A 15,792-nucleotide genomic window follows, 5' to 3' on the forward strand; every position below is an offset into this window, starting at 1 on the left:
GGAGCTCCGGGCCACAGAGACGGCTCCATTGTTGGCCTAGAGAGGCCACTGCCGGACAAGGAGGGAACCAAGGCTTCCGCTCAACCGAGACGCAAGATGGCCACGGATGGGGGTGGCTGTGTGGCCGACCTGGGAAATCGGAGTCTCCTTCGCCTTGTGTCTTTCTGCGTCCTACTGGCAGGTGAGACCTACCCCGCCCGTGAGCTCCAGTTTGTAAGAAGAATCCTCCGGATCTGGCCGGCCCGAGTGCTGCCGTCTCCCTTCTGGTCCCCGCAGCCCCTCCGTCCCCCCACCCTGTAAATCCTCTTTCTCTTTCGTTCCCACGACAGAAGTTCCCCCTTTGCCTGGACCTGAAGGTCCCTTCTCCCCCGCGGCACGTCGTGTAGCCCCATTTCCTCCTCCAGGCCTCTTCCTGGACTTCCAGCCCCACTTTCTCCTACTTTGCCCGGGTATCTCGTTTCCCTCACGGCCCCAGCCACCCCACGCACAATCAGAAAGGACAGGTGTTAGCGTTCAGCTTTCTTCCCAGTGCGTTTAGACTTTTAAGATCAAAGCGCTTGGTTCTGTGGGTTCATTGCGGCGCTTAGGAAGGTAAATGCCTTATTTCTTTCTCTCACTCCACCGTAAACCCGCGTCCCTGTCCTTCACCTCAGTTTGTCCCATCAATAAAGTGAAACTAAGGTAAGATATTAGTTCTCTTAACTGTCTATGCCGTGAAATAATGATTCAAGAAACTTTAGCCATTTATAATGTGCACAGGTGTTTGCTTACACCCATTTATTTTCTGGTATATGGCTTTCTAGTTGGTCAAGCCCTAAAATACAAACATGCCTGTTTATAACCACGACGATACCTTCCCCCAAATTGAGATTGTTTGTTTTAAAAATCCCCAAAGGAGAAACTAGCTGCCTCACACTGTGGGCACACACAAATGACTTACTGATGTTAGATTAACTGACAGCGTGTTTGGCATAAGTTTTCTCCCAGTTCTGTTCAGACCCCTGGAAAAATGTCACAAGAAGATTTTGTTGCTGTTGTGCTCTATATTCTTAGACTGGCACCCATTTATTAACTAATTAGTCATGTACATACAGAAAAGAAAAGCAGAAGTGTGGTTGTCCATGCAACCAGAAGCAGGTACACCTGAGGTTAAATACCTCCTTTGACAAATCAAGTTTTTTGTCTTTTAGCTTCAATGTCAGTTGCTTTATGATTTGTAGTAACCCTCTGTGGTACATAGCTGGGTGCATTTATTTGTTCCAGTAATGTGCCCAAGAGGTGAGAAGAATAGACATTAGTCCCATTTTAGAAAGTATGATATACTCAAGCCATACAACAAATTTGTGACATGATAGAGGCTAGTACCAATGTCTCTCAATTTCTTCTTACACTTTTTATCTTCTGATCAGGTTTGTGCAAAGGAAACTCAGTGGAGAAGAAGATCTACATCCCCTTAAATAAAACAGCTCCCTGTGTCCGTCTGCTCAATGCTACTCATCAGATTGGCTGCCAGTGTGAGTTGAGGTTGGGATTTGTGTTCGTGGCCATTGATATTTCAGTCTGTACCCTAGGTATAATAATCCAAGTCCTGCTTGGGAGTCTTAGCACACAAATTAGGCGGTGTGGGTAGTAGGTGATAGAGAACCATTTGTCAAACCAGGTGAGATAATTAATAAGAGCAAACATTTAGGAAATGCTACATACAGGGTTCTTACATGTACATCTCATTTAACCATCACAGCAACCCCATAAGTAGGTCCTGTTATTACCCCCATTTTACAAATGATGAAACTGAGACTTAGTGAAGTTGAGTAACTTTTCTAAGATCATTCTGCTATTAAGTGATGAAGCTTGGCTTTGAGCCCCAGTGGTCTAAGTTCTAAACCAGGACTCTTAACCAGTTGGTTAGGTAGAAAGTTATAGTCTTTTCTAAGGAGTAAAAGCCTCTTATTCTATGAAGTCCACTCATCACCTGCACTCTGAATGCTCTTTTTGGAACCGAAATGGGCTTCCTTAAGGCAGTAAACTCCTTGAAGAAGAAGGCATCGAGAAAGCCAAATAGTTACAAAAGGAAATAGTAAAGGATTTAGATTTGTTTTTATGTTTTGTAAATGTGTTCCAGAACAGGCTACCCTATCAACGTGGTATGGTTATAAAACTATGAGAGGGAAAAAAGTTGTAATCTGAAGGCTGAATCCCTAGTTCCTTTGCTGCTTAACCTGTTATCTTCAGATTTTGTTCTGTGGATAGTAGCTTTGTCAGAATGCAGTTTTGCAGGGAGGCAGGAAACTTAGAGTCAGATCTTGACTTCTTCATCATCAAATTGGTTACCTCCGAATTTATTTACTCCTGTAAAAATGGTTAGAATATAAGCGCACAAAGCTGAAAGTCAGACTGCCTTTAATAGGTGTTTATTGATGATGCTGAGTGCGGTCTCAACAGGACAGTGTGATTGTCTGAAACCTTCCAGTTTGGTTGGAGAAAACTAGACAGTGGGAAGTGAAGGACTTGCTCAAGGTGGCAATGACTAGTTTTCTAGCCATCCTTCCCCTAGCTATACTCTACATTAATTGTCCATATCCTTACTACAGGAAATACTGGGAGTAGGTTAACTGGTTCCAAACAGTCCCAAATTATTTTTGTTGGACCTTGTTTTGTTTTTTAATATTTATGTATTTTATTTATATATTTTATTTATTTTTGGGGCCACGTCAGGTCTTTGTTGTGGCGCACAGGCTTCTCTCTAGTTGTGGCCTGCGGGTTTTCTCTTCTCTAGTTGTGGCGTGCAGCCTCCAAGGCACGTGGGCTCTGTAGTTGTGGCGCGCAGGCTCCAGAGCACGTGGGCTCGGTAGTTTGAGGCACGTGGGCTCTCTTGTTGAGGTGTGTGAGCTCAGTAGTTGTGGCGCACGGGCTTAGTTGCCCCGCGGCATGTGGGATCTTAGTTCCCTGACCAGGGATCGACCCCGCGTCCCCTGCATTGGAAGGCAGATTCTTCACCACTGGACCACCAGGGAAGTCCCTGGACTTTGTTCTTAAACTAGATTTGGGAGTAGAAGGGAGCCAGGTCCAGTGTGGGCTGAGATCAGACTGCTGGTCTTGCTGGAACCCCACTCTAGTGCAAAAGGCTAGGCCCCCATCCTCCTGAAGCTGAGCTCTAAGATATCCCCTTTGGGAATTAGTCTGCTGCATGTTCTTAGAGCAGCCCTGTGGGAAGCAAAGCAGTAGCCTCTAGAGATAAAGCCTGGTGCCAGTACAGAGAGACGAAAGGGGTGGGGCTGGACTCTGGCCACTTCCTCATTAAGATCTTGTTTCCTTTTCAACCTACTTATTTCTAAGTCTTACTTCATATCTGTCCATCCTGAGCAAGCTACACCTGCTTAAATTTGGAGAGAAAGACCTAGATTTGATTTTCTGCTTCTGATGCTCTGTTTCTATTGGACCCTTTTTTTTTTTAAATAAATTTATTTATTTATTTTTGGGTGTGTTGGGTCTTCGTTTCTGTGCGAGGGCTTTCTCTAGTTGCAGATAGCAGGGGCCACTCTTCATCGCGGTGCGCGGGCCTCTCACTGTCGTGGCCTCTCTTGTTGCGGAGCACAGGCTCCAAACGCGCAGGCTCAGTAGTCGTGGCTCACAGGCCCAGTCACTCCGCGGCATGTGGGATCTTCCCAGACCAGGGCTCGAACCCTTGTCCCCTGCATTGGCAAGCAGATTCTCAACCACTGCGCCACCAGGGAAGCCCTATTGGACTCTTTTAAAAGTGCTCAGAAGGGGCTATCTGTAGCTTTCTTTACTTTCCTTCCTTTCTTTCCTTTTTTACTCTTTTCCTACAGTATGAGATGAATAGGGGTGGAAAACCTCCTCCTCATTGAAGGACCAGAGAAAGTAAGCAAGTTATTTAAGACTACACAGTCACCAATGGGAACCCAGTGTCCAATCCAGGTTTTTTCAGGCCTGTTTTATAGCTTGTCTTCTTCCTGTCCTCCTTGGAGCTGAAGTTATATATTTTTTATCTGCCAGATGAGCTTTTCCTTTTCTTGTGTTTTAAATGCTGTGGCACGCACTGTTGTCTATTGTTTTACTTAGAACTGCCATTTGGTAGCCAAATCTTTACCAAAGTTATTCCAGATTCTGATTTTCCTCTATGTTTTACTCTTATCACTATCAACATGAACTTATGAAGTATTTGCTATATATGACTTAGTTGAATGTTGGGGACCTGCTTCTCTATCTAGATTTTACCAGATCCCATGGGAGAAAAATTCTACATGGCTGGCAGTCTGAAAAGTACCTGTGGTTTTTGTCTCTTGCAAGTTACAAGTATTCCAGTGTCTTGGTTTAGAGACATAATTCTTATGCCTAATAAAGGACCATGTGACGTGTTTTGAAAATACACATGCTTGGGTCTCACCTTTAGAGATTTAAATTGAGTAGATCTGAGGTAAAGCACAAGCATCTCTATTTTTTAAAACTCCAAAGTGATTCTGATACGTAACTAGGGTTGAGAAATACTGCTCTAAAACAGTTTATGAATAACACATCCAGTTTTGAGTGGGGAGAAAACTTGTGGGGAGACCCTAGGATGTCTCTACATGGATCACTAGGGACTTGAGGGGTATTGCTACATAGACCTCAAGGCATTCTGGACTGGATCGTCCATCCTGTAGAGCGGTGCCTTCCAGTCTTTGTCATGAAACGTATAGAAAATGTTATTTGGGACTTCCCTGGTGGTGCAGTGGTTAAGACACTGAACTCCCAGGGCAGGGGGCCCAGGTTCGATTCCTGGTCAGGGAACTAGATCCCACGTGCATGCCGCAACTAACGAGCCTGACTGCCACAACTGAGACCAGGTGCAACCAAATAAATAAACAAATATTTAAAATAAAAGAAAATGTTATTTGTAGAGCATCCTGGGGTAATGGATGAGTCTGCTCCTGGCCTGGGGTGACCAGTGTAGGGTTTTTGGAAAACCTCGGTCCCCAGAAATGAGAGGACTCGATATCAGCACACCTAATCTATTCAAGACCCATCATTTGGGAAACTGTTCTACAGAACTCCTTGAACTTCTTGATGAACCTTTCCCAAAACTGGCCAAAAGCAAGTGAAGTCATTTCCAAATAGGGCAAAGGAATGGAGATCCAAGGAGGCTATGAGGCCAAGGAAATCTACACATATGTTTTCACAAAGGAAGATTCAGCGCTAGAACTCTAAGCTTGAGATCTAGAGCCTGCCGTTTCATGGAGAAAATGCATGTGTAAAGACTTTGGTGTCTGCTGTTACAGAATCTTGTATATATGGCTAAATGAGGTTGAGGGAAGAGGGCAAGAAAATGAAGATCGTAGAGCCTTTCTGACATTGAACAAACAAGGCCTCTAATGAGTAGACTTCGAGCTTCCTTTGTCCTCCATTCCCTCCTAGTAGCCTTCAAATGGAGCCAGGGCAATTCAGCCTTTCAGTTCCAGTCCAGAGTTGGCTGCATTAACGCAATGTCTTGTGACATTTTGTGGGGGGGATAAATGATCTGCAGAGTCAGTGAAGCAAAGTCAGAATGGTCAGCTGTGGGTGCTTTAATTTGACCTATTCTGTTCTGGCAGCTTCCGTTAGTGGGGACACAGGGGTTATCCACGTAGTACAGAAGGAAGAAGACCTACAGTGGGTGTTGACCGATGGCCCTAACCCCCCTTATGTGGTTCTGCTGGAGGGCACGCTCTTTACCAGGTAAGAACTCTGTGTTCCTGCAGAGGAAATGCATCCAGAGAGGGGAAGAGTCAGTGAACAGTCCTCACACTTGTGAGTGAAAACTTCCCTTGGCTGCCCTGGTCCGATCAGGGCAGGGGGTGGAGTGATCGTCCGAAGAAAACTTGGGCCATTAAAAGGAATCATCTCGGTGACCTTGTAAGTAGAGCTCTAGTTGAATAAGGACCCCAGGGAGGAAGAAGGGGTGCACAGACAGGGTAGATGAGATTAAGCCCTGAGTTCAGATCAGGTCATGGGTCTCACTCAGAAGCTAAGAGACCGAAAAGACAAGAAATGAGTCGACAGTGTTGATTCCCCTAACTCCCCATTTGTTTCCATCCTAGGGGGCAGGATGTCGGGCTGCCTGATAACCTCCCTGCCTTCGTTCATGGCATTGTCACCCTATTCCAGGAATCTGATGGAGAAGATGAAGGGGAGAACCAGCCGAATTGCTGGTCTTGCAGTGTCTTTAGCCAAGCCCAGTCCTGCCTCAGGCTTCTCTCCTAGTGTGCAGTGTCCCAATGATGGGTTTGGTAAGAGCCCCAAGGGATCAGGGGAGCCTGCTGTCACCCAAACCTCATTGTTGCTTCATTCTCACATCTTGGAGGGCTTGGGAAGAGGTGTGCGTCTGTCTGTGTATAGTGTGAGCAACTGACTCCCAAACAAAAGATTCGTTTCTTTGTCTTTACCACTCATCCCTTCTCTCTCCTGCTCCCCTTTCTTCTGCTTACCTTCCATCCTCCCTTTTTGTCACATGCTCAGATCCCTAACTGCCCAGCTTAGGGCTCCCTGATACCAGTGTCTGTTTTAGTTTAAGTGGTGATAGGTTGATACTTGCTTCTTTGAGTCACCCCCTCCTTCAGAACTCTTAGTCCCAATCCTATGATATCTTAGCCCTCCTTCCTTACCTGGTCCCTGAGTGCTTGGTGTCCCAACATCCTATCCCCTGCCCTCCCTTTCAGGTGTTTACTCCAACTCCTATGGGCCAGAGTTTGCTCACTGCAGAGAGATAGCATGGAACTCCCTGGGTGATGGCTTGGCTTATGAGGACTTCAGTTTCCCCATCTTCCTTCTTGAAGATGAAAATGAAACCAATGTCATTAAGCAGGTAATGACTCTGCCAGCTCCTAGCAATTCCACTTAGAAAGAGAATTATTTTTTAGGCTCTTCTCCTGTTTAGAGGGAGTCTCATTCTACTAGTACACCCTCTGAAAGACAGTTGCAGCAGGAAGAGCCAAGAGGTTTATTTTTCTCACATTCCCCTGTCCTGTTTCTCTCCTGCCTGAAATTACAGCATTAAAGGCTTTTGGACTGGAAGAAAACATAAGGAATATTTAATATGAGATAAGGTATAGAACCCAGATTATAAGAACCCTTAGTGTGGTAAGAAAGAGCATTGGACTAGAAATTGAGAGATTCAAATCAGTAATTTCTGAAATTCTTTTTAGCTCTAATGTTCTCTAATTCTAATCTAATGTTCTCTAATTTTGATACATAGAGCAGTTAAGAGGTTTGTCCACAGTTACATGGTGAGTTGATGTGCAAGCTGTCTTGAATTTCATTTTTGATCTCCCAGTTTGGTGCTCTTTACAGCAAATCACATTAGGAACAGTGACTGAAGCTCCACGTTGGGGCAGGCCATTTGGTATAGGGTAATTTCATCTGCCCCAACTAAGTCATTGACTCTGTGCCCCTTGGCACCTCTTGGTGAGTTTTTCTCTTTGACCTTATAGCTCCTGTGGTTGTACCAGGACAACTGTAGCTCAGGGACAGATGTGGGAATGGCCTAAGGATGGTGCTGGGCCCTCCTCCTTCTGGGAAGTATGGGGTGGACTCCACAGCTAGCTGCCTCATCGGGGTTCGTCTCCCCTTGTAGTGCTACCGCGATCACAACCTGAGTCAGAACGGCTCAGCGCCGGCCTTCCCACTGTGCGCCATGCAGCTCTTTTCACACATGCATGCTGTCATCAGCACCGTCACCTGCATGCGACGCAGCTTCATCCAGAGCTCCTTCAGCATCAACCCAGGTAGGACAGATCCGAGGCGAGCTGGGTGCCCTGGGGTGGGGAGGAGGGGTCAGGCCAGGGAATGTGGGCGAGACCACTATCGGGACAGAGTGGGCACAGGTAGGGAGCACTGGGTGGGAGAAGTGGAAACAGTTCTACACAATCGAGGCAGCTTGTGCCCGAAGTGGACGGTGGCAGAGAAACCAACGTGGAAGAGTGGAGACAGAAAGTGACTTACAGAGAGGTCTTCCGGGCCTTCTCTGTAGATACCTCCTCCCTTACCTGTTGATCTCTCACTGTCTGTGTCCTGCTCAGAAATCGTCTGTGACCCCCTGTCCGACTACAACGTATGGAGCATGCTAAAGCCTGTAAATACCTCTGAGACGTTGGAGCCCGATGACAAGGTTGTGGTGGCTGCCACCCGGGTGAGTGCTGGCCCCTCATCAGGGCGGGCAGGGCTGGCACAGAAAGGGCAGGCAGGGCTGTTTTGGGCATATCAGGTGTCTGAGTCGCTACAGTGGGGAGCCTCAGACGGAGAGGGATCTGGGCTGTGGGACTCTGGGGTTCTAGCCATCGCCGCAGGACATGAATATTTTCTTGGCCAGAACAGGAGAGGGGAACTGGGGCCTGCCCCGAATTTCCATTTTCAAAGTGTACCTCCCCTGCCTTGTCTGCCGTGCCCAGCTGGACAGTCGTTCCTTCTTCTGGAATGTGGCCCCAGGGGCTGAAAGTGCCGTTGCCTCCTTCGTCACTCAGCTGGCTGCAGCTGAAGCTCTGCAGAAGGCACCCGATGTGACCGCCCTGCCCCGCAATGTCATGTTTGTCTTCTTCCAAGGGGTGAGGGCTCTTTGGCTGCGGTGGGATGGCCGGGAAGGAGTGGGTGGTAAAGATGGGAGTGGCTGTTGTTTGGGGAAGATCTCAGCACTTGACTTAATTGTTATTCAGCAGAGAGCTTCTGGATGTGTCTATGTGTGTCTCCCTTTCAGATTCCCCCACTGTAGGAAGCCTTTGCACCCTGACCTGGAATTGGTATACTGCCAACTCCCTCACTCCCCCACGGGTACTGTCTATTTGAGACATTCTTTTACATTCTCTGGACCCTTTCCCTGCCACCTCCACCCAGGAGCCCTGAGGCTCCTGCCTCTCCCCACTGCCACCACAGCCTGGCCCTAGGGTAAAGGAACAGCAGCCGTGGCTCATTCGGCGGAGGTGGGGGAGAAGCAAAAAGCAGACACTTAACAGCTGATGTTCGCCTTGGGCCTCCACTTAGGCTGCTCTCCCCACGTCTGAGCTCGAGAAGTCCTGTGACACATACATGTGAGGCATAGCCACAGCTGGGAGCTGGGGTAGGGAGGAGGGCAGAGTCACGTGACTAAGCTGGCCAGCAGTTGAGATGACACAGACAGTAACATTTGTACCTACAGCTTTGATGATCTGGCCCCAAGGCACTGAGGCTGCCCTAACACTTTGTAATCTCTGTTCCCTTTCCCACCCGTCTCCATCCCTCAGGAAACTTTTGACTACATTGGCAGCTCAAGAATGGTCTACGATATGGAGAACGGCAAGTTTCCTGTGCAGTTAGAGAACATTGACTCATTCGTGGAGCTGGGACAGGTGTGCAGCATGTATCCTCCACCCCTTCCTTCTTACCTCCTAAAGCTTCACCTCTGCTGTTCTCTTGTCCCCACTGCAGCTGCCACCACCTCTTCCCTTGACTTCTGATCCCACTCTTTTCTCCCCGATATGGGCCAGAATGGGAGACTAATTATAAATGTTGCTTCTTCATCTTCCCCTCAGGTGGCCTTAAGAAATTCACTAGAGCTTTGGATGCACACAGACCCCATGTCTCAGAAAAATGAAACTGTACAGAACCAGGTAATCTGAGCATCTCTTCCCCTCACTTTGTGTTTCAACAGCTCAGAATATGGGCACCCTCTCGCCCTGGCCCTATCCGCACCAGCCTCCAGGGCCTGTGAAACAGGACCTTAGGTTGGGTGTTGGCCAAAGGGTGAACACCGCAGCTGTTACAGCTCCCTGGGAAAAACCATGAGTTCAGCTCCTGTCACTGGTTCCCTGGGATGGATGGTTCTCTGATCATTCGGTGCCTAGCGAACTATCACTGCCCATTAAGGACAGGGTGTGAGTGGCTCCTTTCTCTCCTGCTGCCCCAGGGGCCCAGCTGTCCTGGCTGCCCTTCCTCATCCTGGCTGTGTAAGACTCCCTACCCAAACTGTCTTCCACTTTCCTCAGTCCTTGTTCAAGACCCTCCCTCCCTCAAAATAGGTCTGTTTTTTCCCTGAGGTCCTCTTCCTCATGCCAGCTTCAGTGTCATCCCTGCTCTGGCTTCTTACAGCCCTTACAGAGCGGACTACTGGTGTGGCATTCAGCATTGTTTTGTATTATTTTTTGCTCCTCCAGTTCTACACAGCAAATAATAAGTAAAACATCGGCTGAGGATAGGACAGTGTCCTGAGGACAGTGGGGTTTACCTGTAAATATGAAGAAAAAGAACCCACAGCCCTCTTAGTTCTCTGTGCCGTAACTTAAACAGGATGGTGGGAGCTGCAGGAAAATTCAGAGAGCCTTGATCCCAAAAGGCTTGAAGGATTTAGATCTAGGAGAATTTAGGGCTGCTCAACAGGTTGGGGACTTGAAGTAGAGAGTGTTTTAGGTCTAAGAGAGACCTCTTCCTGCTTCCTCTCCCCAGTGCGTCCCATCAGCTAATGCCCCTCATCCCCCAGGTGGAGGAGCTCCTGACCACCCTGGAGAAGAGCGGTGCTGGCATCCCTACTGTAGTCCTCAGGAGGCTGAGTCGGTCCCAGCCTCTCCCACCATCTTCTCTGCAGCGATTTCTTCGAGCTCGAAACATCTCTGGCGTTGTTCTTGCTGACCACTCTGCTGTCTTCCATAACCAGTAAGAGTCACCTAGCCTGCATCCTCTTTGTTCCCAAAGAGAATCTATTCTGCAGCCAGAGGTCCATAGAGAGAAATGTCTCTGTGTCAAGAGAGATCACTGCTCGCCCCTGTCCCCACACGACCCTCACCAAAATCTCAGGTCAATCTGTGTTCTTTGCTCAGTGTCTTTTTCACATCTAACCTGGTCCCCTCGTTTGACTTGACATTTCATCTTAGAAAACAGTCCTCACCCTGAGCCCTTTCCTAGCACAATCCTCCTCATTTGTGGTTCCACCTCTCCAAAGCTCTCCAGGGGCCTGAGTTCCCCAGGGCTGCCAGCAGAGGGCATCATCTCAAACGTGCGGCGGAATGATGTTCGGGGTTCTTTGGCTGGAGCACAGAGAGCTGTCCCTGCTCTCTATGACCCACCCAAGGGTGCCACAGACAGTGCTCATACTCTGTGAAATGTGACATGTTCTTGCCATGTGGTAAGCACACGTGGTTCAGTGTGGGTGTAAAAATGTCCCTACAGCTGAGGGGGCTCCAGCAATAAGGGGTGAGGCCCTGGTAGTCACCTCTCTCCTGGTCCTCGGCACCCCTAAACTGCCCCTAACTTGAGGCCTAGGGTAACAGGGGACTTGACTCACGCTGGATTGCTAAGCCCCCAGCCTCCCTTCCCTTCTCAAAACAGGCCAAGTGAGTTTCTGAGTCAAAATGCATAAACTCTGGTTCTCCAGCCCCCACCCAGTAGCACCTTCTCATTTATCTAGGGCGGTGACGGTTCTGATACATAGGGTCAGCTCTCTTCTCCAAACCTGTCTTCTGTATCACTTTGTGGTGAGGGGTGATTCATCATTTGAACATATGTTGGACTTGGCCATGAGGCTGACTTGGTTCTGTGGGGGGCAGGCATTCAGTGATGCTAGAGGCTGGGAGCGCTCTCCTCGTAGCTGCTCTTCTAAGATCTGTCTCCTTGGGGCTTCCCAAGGAGCATCAGGGTGGTTTGACCCAGTGTAGTGTTACATATTTGTGGACAGACCTGCTCGTCCCCCTCTACTCCCAGCCACCTTCAATATGAATGTACATTGAAACAATCATATGATTGCTCTGATAACGTATGGCAGGGTTCTCTGAGAGTCATCTTAGCCACCCTCCTGTATCTCCGACCCAAATGACACGGAAGTGTCTCTTACGTTTAAAGATCTCCCAGGAAGGAACAGTTCCTGCATTGCGATCTTATTTACCTTTTCTATCTTGTCGGTCAGACGAGTCTTTGTATTTAAGCACTCCCACGCTCACTCCTACTTCGCCATTCTCTACACCTTCTTCAATATGGAATCCTGATTTTCTCTCTTCCCTCCTCCCTGTATTTGGAAAAATGAGATCCCAAGTTCCTGCAGAAGGGACAGTTGAGGGAGGAAAGGGCAGGGCCCTGGCTGAGTGCAGCCAAGGCTCATGCTGGCTTTCCTGGCAGCTATTACCAGAGCATTTACGACACTGCTGAGAACATTAATGTGACCTACCCTGAAGGGCAGAGCCCTGAAGAGGACCTGAACTTTGTGACAGACGCTGCCAAGGTAGCACCCACCCGGGCTGGGTGGGAGCATGGGGAACACAGTGCAGACGGCTAGCATGTTAGTGTTGGAGGTCAGAGAAGCTGGGCCATTCAGCCCCCTCCTCACCTACTACAGGCTCTGGCAGGTGTGGCCACGGTGCTGGGACGTGCACTGTACCAGCTCGCAGGAGGAACCAACTTCAGCGACACCATTCAGGCCGATCCCCAGACGGTAAGAGCAAGTGGGCCCTGGCTCCCTTCTGGCTCTGTTTACACAGCAGGCTACCCCATCCTCTATCCTGGTCCCTTGCCTAGTTTCCCAAACCTTGGCATTCAGCGGCCCTGGATGTGCAGGTGAGGATCACTGGTGCCCCAGGGAGCTCTCGGGGGAGCCTCGTCTGCATCCTGTGGCCAGCCACCGTCTCCCCAGCCCCAGTGTCTGGCCAGTCTGGTTCCTACCCCATGACTGGGTCTCCACTAATAATTCTTTCCTTGGGCTCCAAGTCACAGGGGTCTCTCTTCTCCCTGTCCCGATCCTAGGTTACCCGCCTGCTCTATGGGTTCCTGGTTAGAGCCAACAACTCGTGGTTCCAGTCTATCCTCAGGCCGGACCTAAGGTCCTACTTGGGTAAGCACCTGGTGTGCGATGGGACCCTTAACGAAGGGAAGGGATAGGGATAGAGAAAAAGTCATCATTTTGATTTAATCTTTCCTTTCTCCTTTTTCCTATTTTCTTTCCCCCCTGTTTTCCTTTCTTCCTCCTGATATTTGTTGGATCCTTTTCTCTTAACTTTCTTTTCTCTGGCTCCTGCCTATCCCTGGGCTCTTCCTATCCCTGCCCATCTGCACCCCACCTTCCACCCATCAAATCCTCCCTTCCCCTGTGGTCTCCGGTCAGGTGACGGGCCTCTTCAGCATTACATCGCCGTCTCCAGCCCCACCAACACCACTTACGTTGTACAGTATGCCTTGGCAAATTTGACTGGCAAGGTGATCGACCTTACCCGAGAGCAGTGCCAGGATCCGAGTAAAGTCCCCACTGAAAACAAGGATGTGAGTGGTAGTGGACATTGGAGGCGCCCCAAGGGTCCCCTTCCCTTGGGAAAGTTGGTGGATCTCCTAGGCCCGATTGGACCCAAGAGATTGGGATGGAGAGGTAGAGGGATGCAGCCCTTTGAACTTGAGTATCGAAGAGGCAGTAGCCTGGGTAAAAACGGACCATCTAGAGGGTAAGGGAGTGAGAGAGAGAGGATCCTGTCAGCCCGTTTGCTGTGGCCTGTCTTCTGTGCAGCTGTACGAGTACACTTGGGTTCAGGGCCCTTTGAATTCCAATGAGACAGACCGGCTTCCCCGGTGTGTGCGTTCCACGGCACGACTCGCCAGGGCCTTGTCCCCTGCCTTCGAATTGAAGCAGTGGGGCTCTACTGAATACTCTACATGGACTGAGAGCCGCTGGAAAGACATCCGCGCCCGGATATTTCTGATAGCCAGCAAAGAGCTGGAGGTGAGACATGGGTTGGAGAGGGTGGGGCGTGGGGGAGGTGGCAGAGGTCTATTTGACCTCTTTCTGTTGCCTCTTGTCTCTTACCCCTTCCATCTCCCATTTGCCCCAGATTTGCCACAAAAACCTGCTGCAAATCTGTCCCTGGTCAGCCAGCATGCGCCATTAGGAAGCTTGTCTTCACTGATAGTTTGCATATGTGTTCATTCTGGACATATGTTCCCATGGAGACCCAAAGAGATAAGCCTTCCCCTGTGGACCCTATGTAGCCCTTCCGCAGCTCCACTCCCATCCGGTATGTCCACCAGCCATCGCTAGGACGAGTCAGTCTAATAACTTATTGAGCACCTGTCACAAGTGAGTCAGTCACATAATTGGCCACAAGAGAATCAAAGTTATGGGCCCTACCTTCTGGATGCTTAAAATCTAAGGAAAAAAGACAGAAGCAAGGACAGAGGTACTTCTCTTTTCAAATGGGGAGACTAAGTCCCCAGACTGGGGAGACGTTGCCTATGATTGCTCAGTACTTGGTGCTTGGAGCCAGCTCTGGAATTCCAGTGCCCTGGCTCCCAGCCCCAAGCAGTTATCCACAACTGCACTGAGTTCTGAGAGCACCTTTCTCCTTCCCTGCCCATCCCCTCCTGCAGTTTGTCACCCTGATGGTGGGCTTCGGCATCCTCGTCTTCTCTCTTGTCGTCACCTACTGCATCAATGCCAAAGCCGATGTCCTTTTCATTGCTCCCCGGGAACCAGGATCTGTGTCTTACTGAAGAGGACCCCAGCTTTTCCTGCCAGCTCTGCAGTTCACTTCCTAGATCATCTGTCCCACTGGGACATAAACCACTAGTTTGTCACTGGAACCTCTCTGGGCCTGGCTCGGACTGACATTAACATAAAGTGGAACTGCCCAAAAGAGACAGTGAGAGATAAACGAGTTACCTGCCGCCCACATCTTCCCCTTCCCATCTCCCCTTCCCCGTGTCTTCTTCCTCACCCCTGCCAAATCCTGGGATGACAAATAGAAGCTTCTTGCTCCTGTTTCAACTCCTAGCTACCTACCCTAACTTTCCCTTCTTCAGGATCCCTCTTCTCTTTCCGTCCCACCTTATACCTCCCTCTGCTCCCCGCCCCTCGCCCCCTTCCTGACCAGGAAGGACATGAAGGGGTGAATGCCAGGAACAAACTGCAAGGAAGCCCTGAGGAGGACAGGAGCCATCTGTGGGCTGAGCCTCCTGTCTCCCTCCTGCTGTCCTGTCTCAAGGCCCTTAGATGGCACATCAGGGTGGGTGTGCTGCTGGGTGGGTATCCCACCTCCAGCCCACAGTGCTCAGTTGTAATTTTTATTAAGCTGTAATATCTATTTTTGTTTTCTTTTTTCCTTTTGTGTGTGTATGTGTACATGTTTATAAATATATAAATAACGAGTCTCATTAGAACAGACTCTCCCACATGTCCTGTATCATTACCTGTTCTTCTTCCTGAGCCCCCTTGTTCAGTGATCCCAGATTGGAGTCGTGGAACCGTAACCTCACATACTCTCTTCTGAGTCCCCAGAGAGCCCGAGTAGTAAGGCTCTGTCAAAAACGGTGGAAGTTCTGGCAGAAGGGTTCCTTATGGAGCCCTGAAATCCTGGTTTCCCTCTTGTAAGAGCGACGTTAGCACGGTTTCTTCCCACTTTGTATTCGACAGACATTTCTTTCCTTATCTGAGGCCTGGGCTGGGGTCCAGAGATGAAGGGAATACAGCAGCCTTGACCCTTGAGTAGCTCACATTTGGGGTAAAGGGAGAAACATACACTCACAACTAGGTGTAGTAAATGGAGAAATCGCAGCCTCTCCAGAGTGCTCTGGTAGCACATGGAGGGGTTCAGGGTAGTGGGGGTGGCATTTGGAAAGGCTGCAGAGAGGAGGAGGCACTTGGGTGGTGATTTAGAGCTCACCAGGTATGGAAGCAGAGCCAAGAAAAGGCATGGCTTACGCTTGAGAATGGTAGGTTGTTCAGTGTTCCCGAGCCATAAGGATCCGCAGGCAGGCTGGGGCCAGGTCACAAAGGCCCTTGGGTGGCATGCTAAGCGGTTTGTGCTGTCAGTGGGCATTTTGTAG

At 49.3% G+C, this 15,792-nt stretch overlaps 1 protein-coding gene across 4 annotated transcripts; it reads left to right on the plus strand.

Moving 5' to 3' along the window:
- The first annotated feature begins 9 nt into the window (after positions 1 to 9).
- On the plus strand, positions 10 to 15,050 carry NCSTN (nicastrin). Of its 4 annotated transcripts, XM_036830279.1 has the most exons (18): positions 74 to 181; positions 654 to 681; positions 1,410 to 1,514; positions 5,592 to 5,715; positions 6,078 to 6,266; positions 6,696 to 6,841; positions 7,610 to 7,760; positions 8,055 to 8,164; positions 8,424 to 8,576; positions 9,249 to 9,353; positions 9,537 to 9,614; positions 10,481 to 10,653; positions 12,109 to 12,211; positions 12,326 to 12,421; positions 12,730 to 12,817; positions 13,088 to 13,242; positions 13,481 to 13,693; positions 14,338 to 15,050. In XM_036830279.1, exons 4-18 carry the CDS (start codon positions 5,664 to 5,666, stop codon positions 14,458 to 14,460), a joined length of 1,935 nt encoding a protein of 644 aa, XP_036686174.1. In that variant the 5' UTR covers positions 74 to 181; positions 654 to 681; positions 1,410 to 1,514; positions 5,592 to 5,663; the 3' UTR covers positions 14,461 to 15,050. The 4 variants fall into 4 exon arrangements, with proteins under 4 accessions (XP_036686156.1, XP_036686150.1, XP_036686174.1 ...); XM_036830255.1 differs by lacking the exon at positions 654 to 681 and having other exon boundaries at positions 11 to 181; positions 6,145 to 6,266; XM_036830269.1 differs by lacking the exon at positions 654 to 681 and having other exon boundaries at positions 87 to 181.
- Positions 15,051 to 15,792: the final 742 nt, after the last annotated feature.

The sequence above is a fragment of the Balaenoptera musculus genome, chromosome 1 (assembly GCF_009873245.2).
Source record: "Balaenoptera musculus isolate JJ_BM4_2016_0621 chromosome 1, mBalMus1.pri.v3, whole genome shotgun sequence".
Lineage (NCBI taxonomy): Eukaryota > Metazoa > Chordata > Mammalia > Artiodactyla > Balaenopteridae > Balaenoptera > Balaenoptera musculus.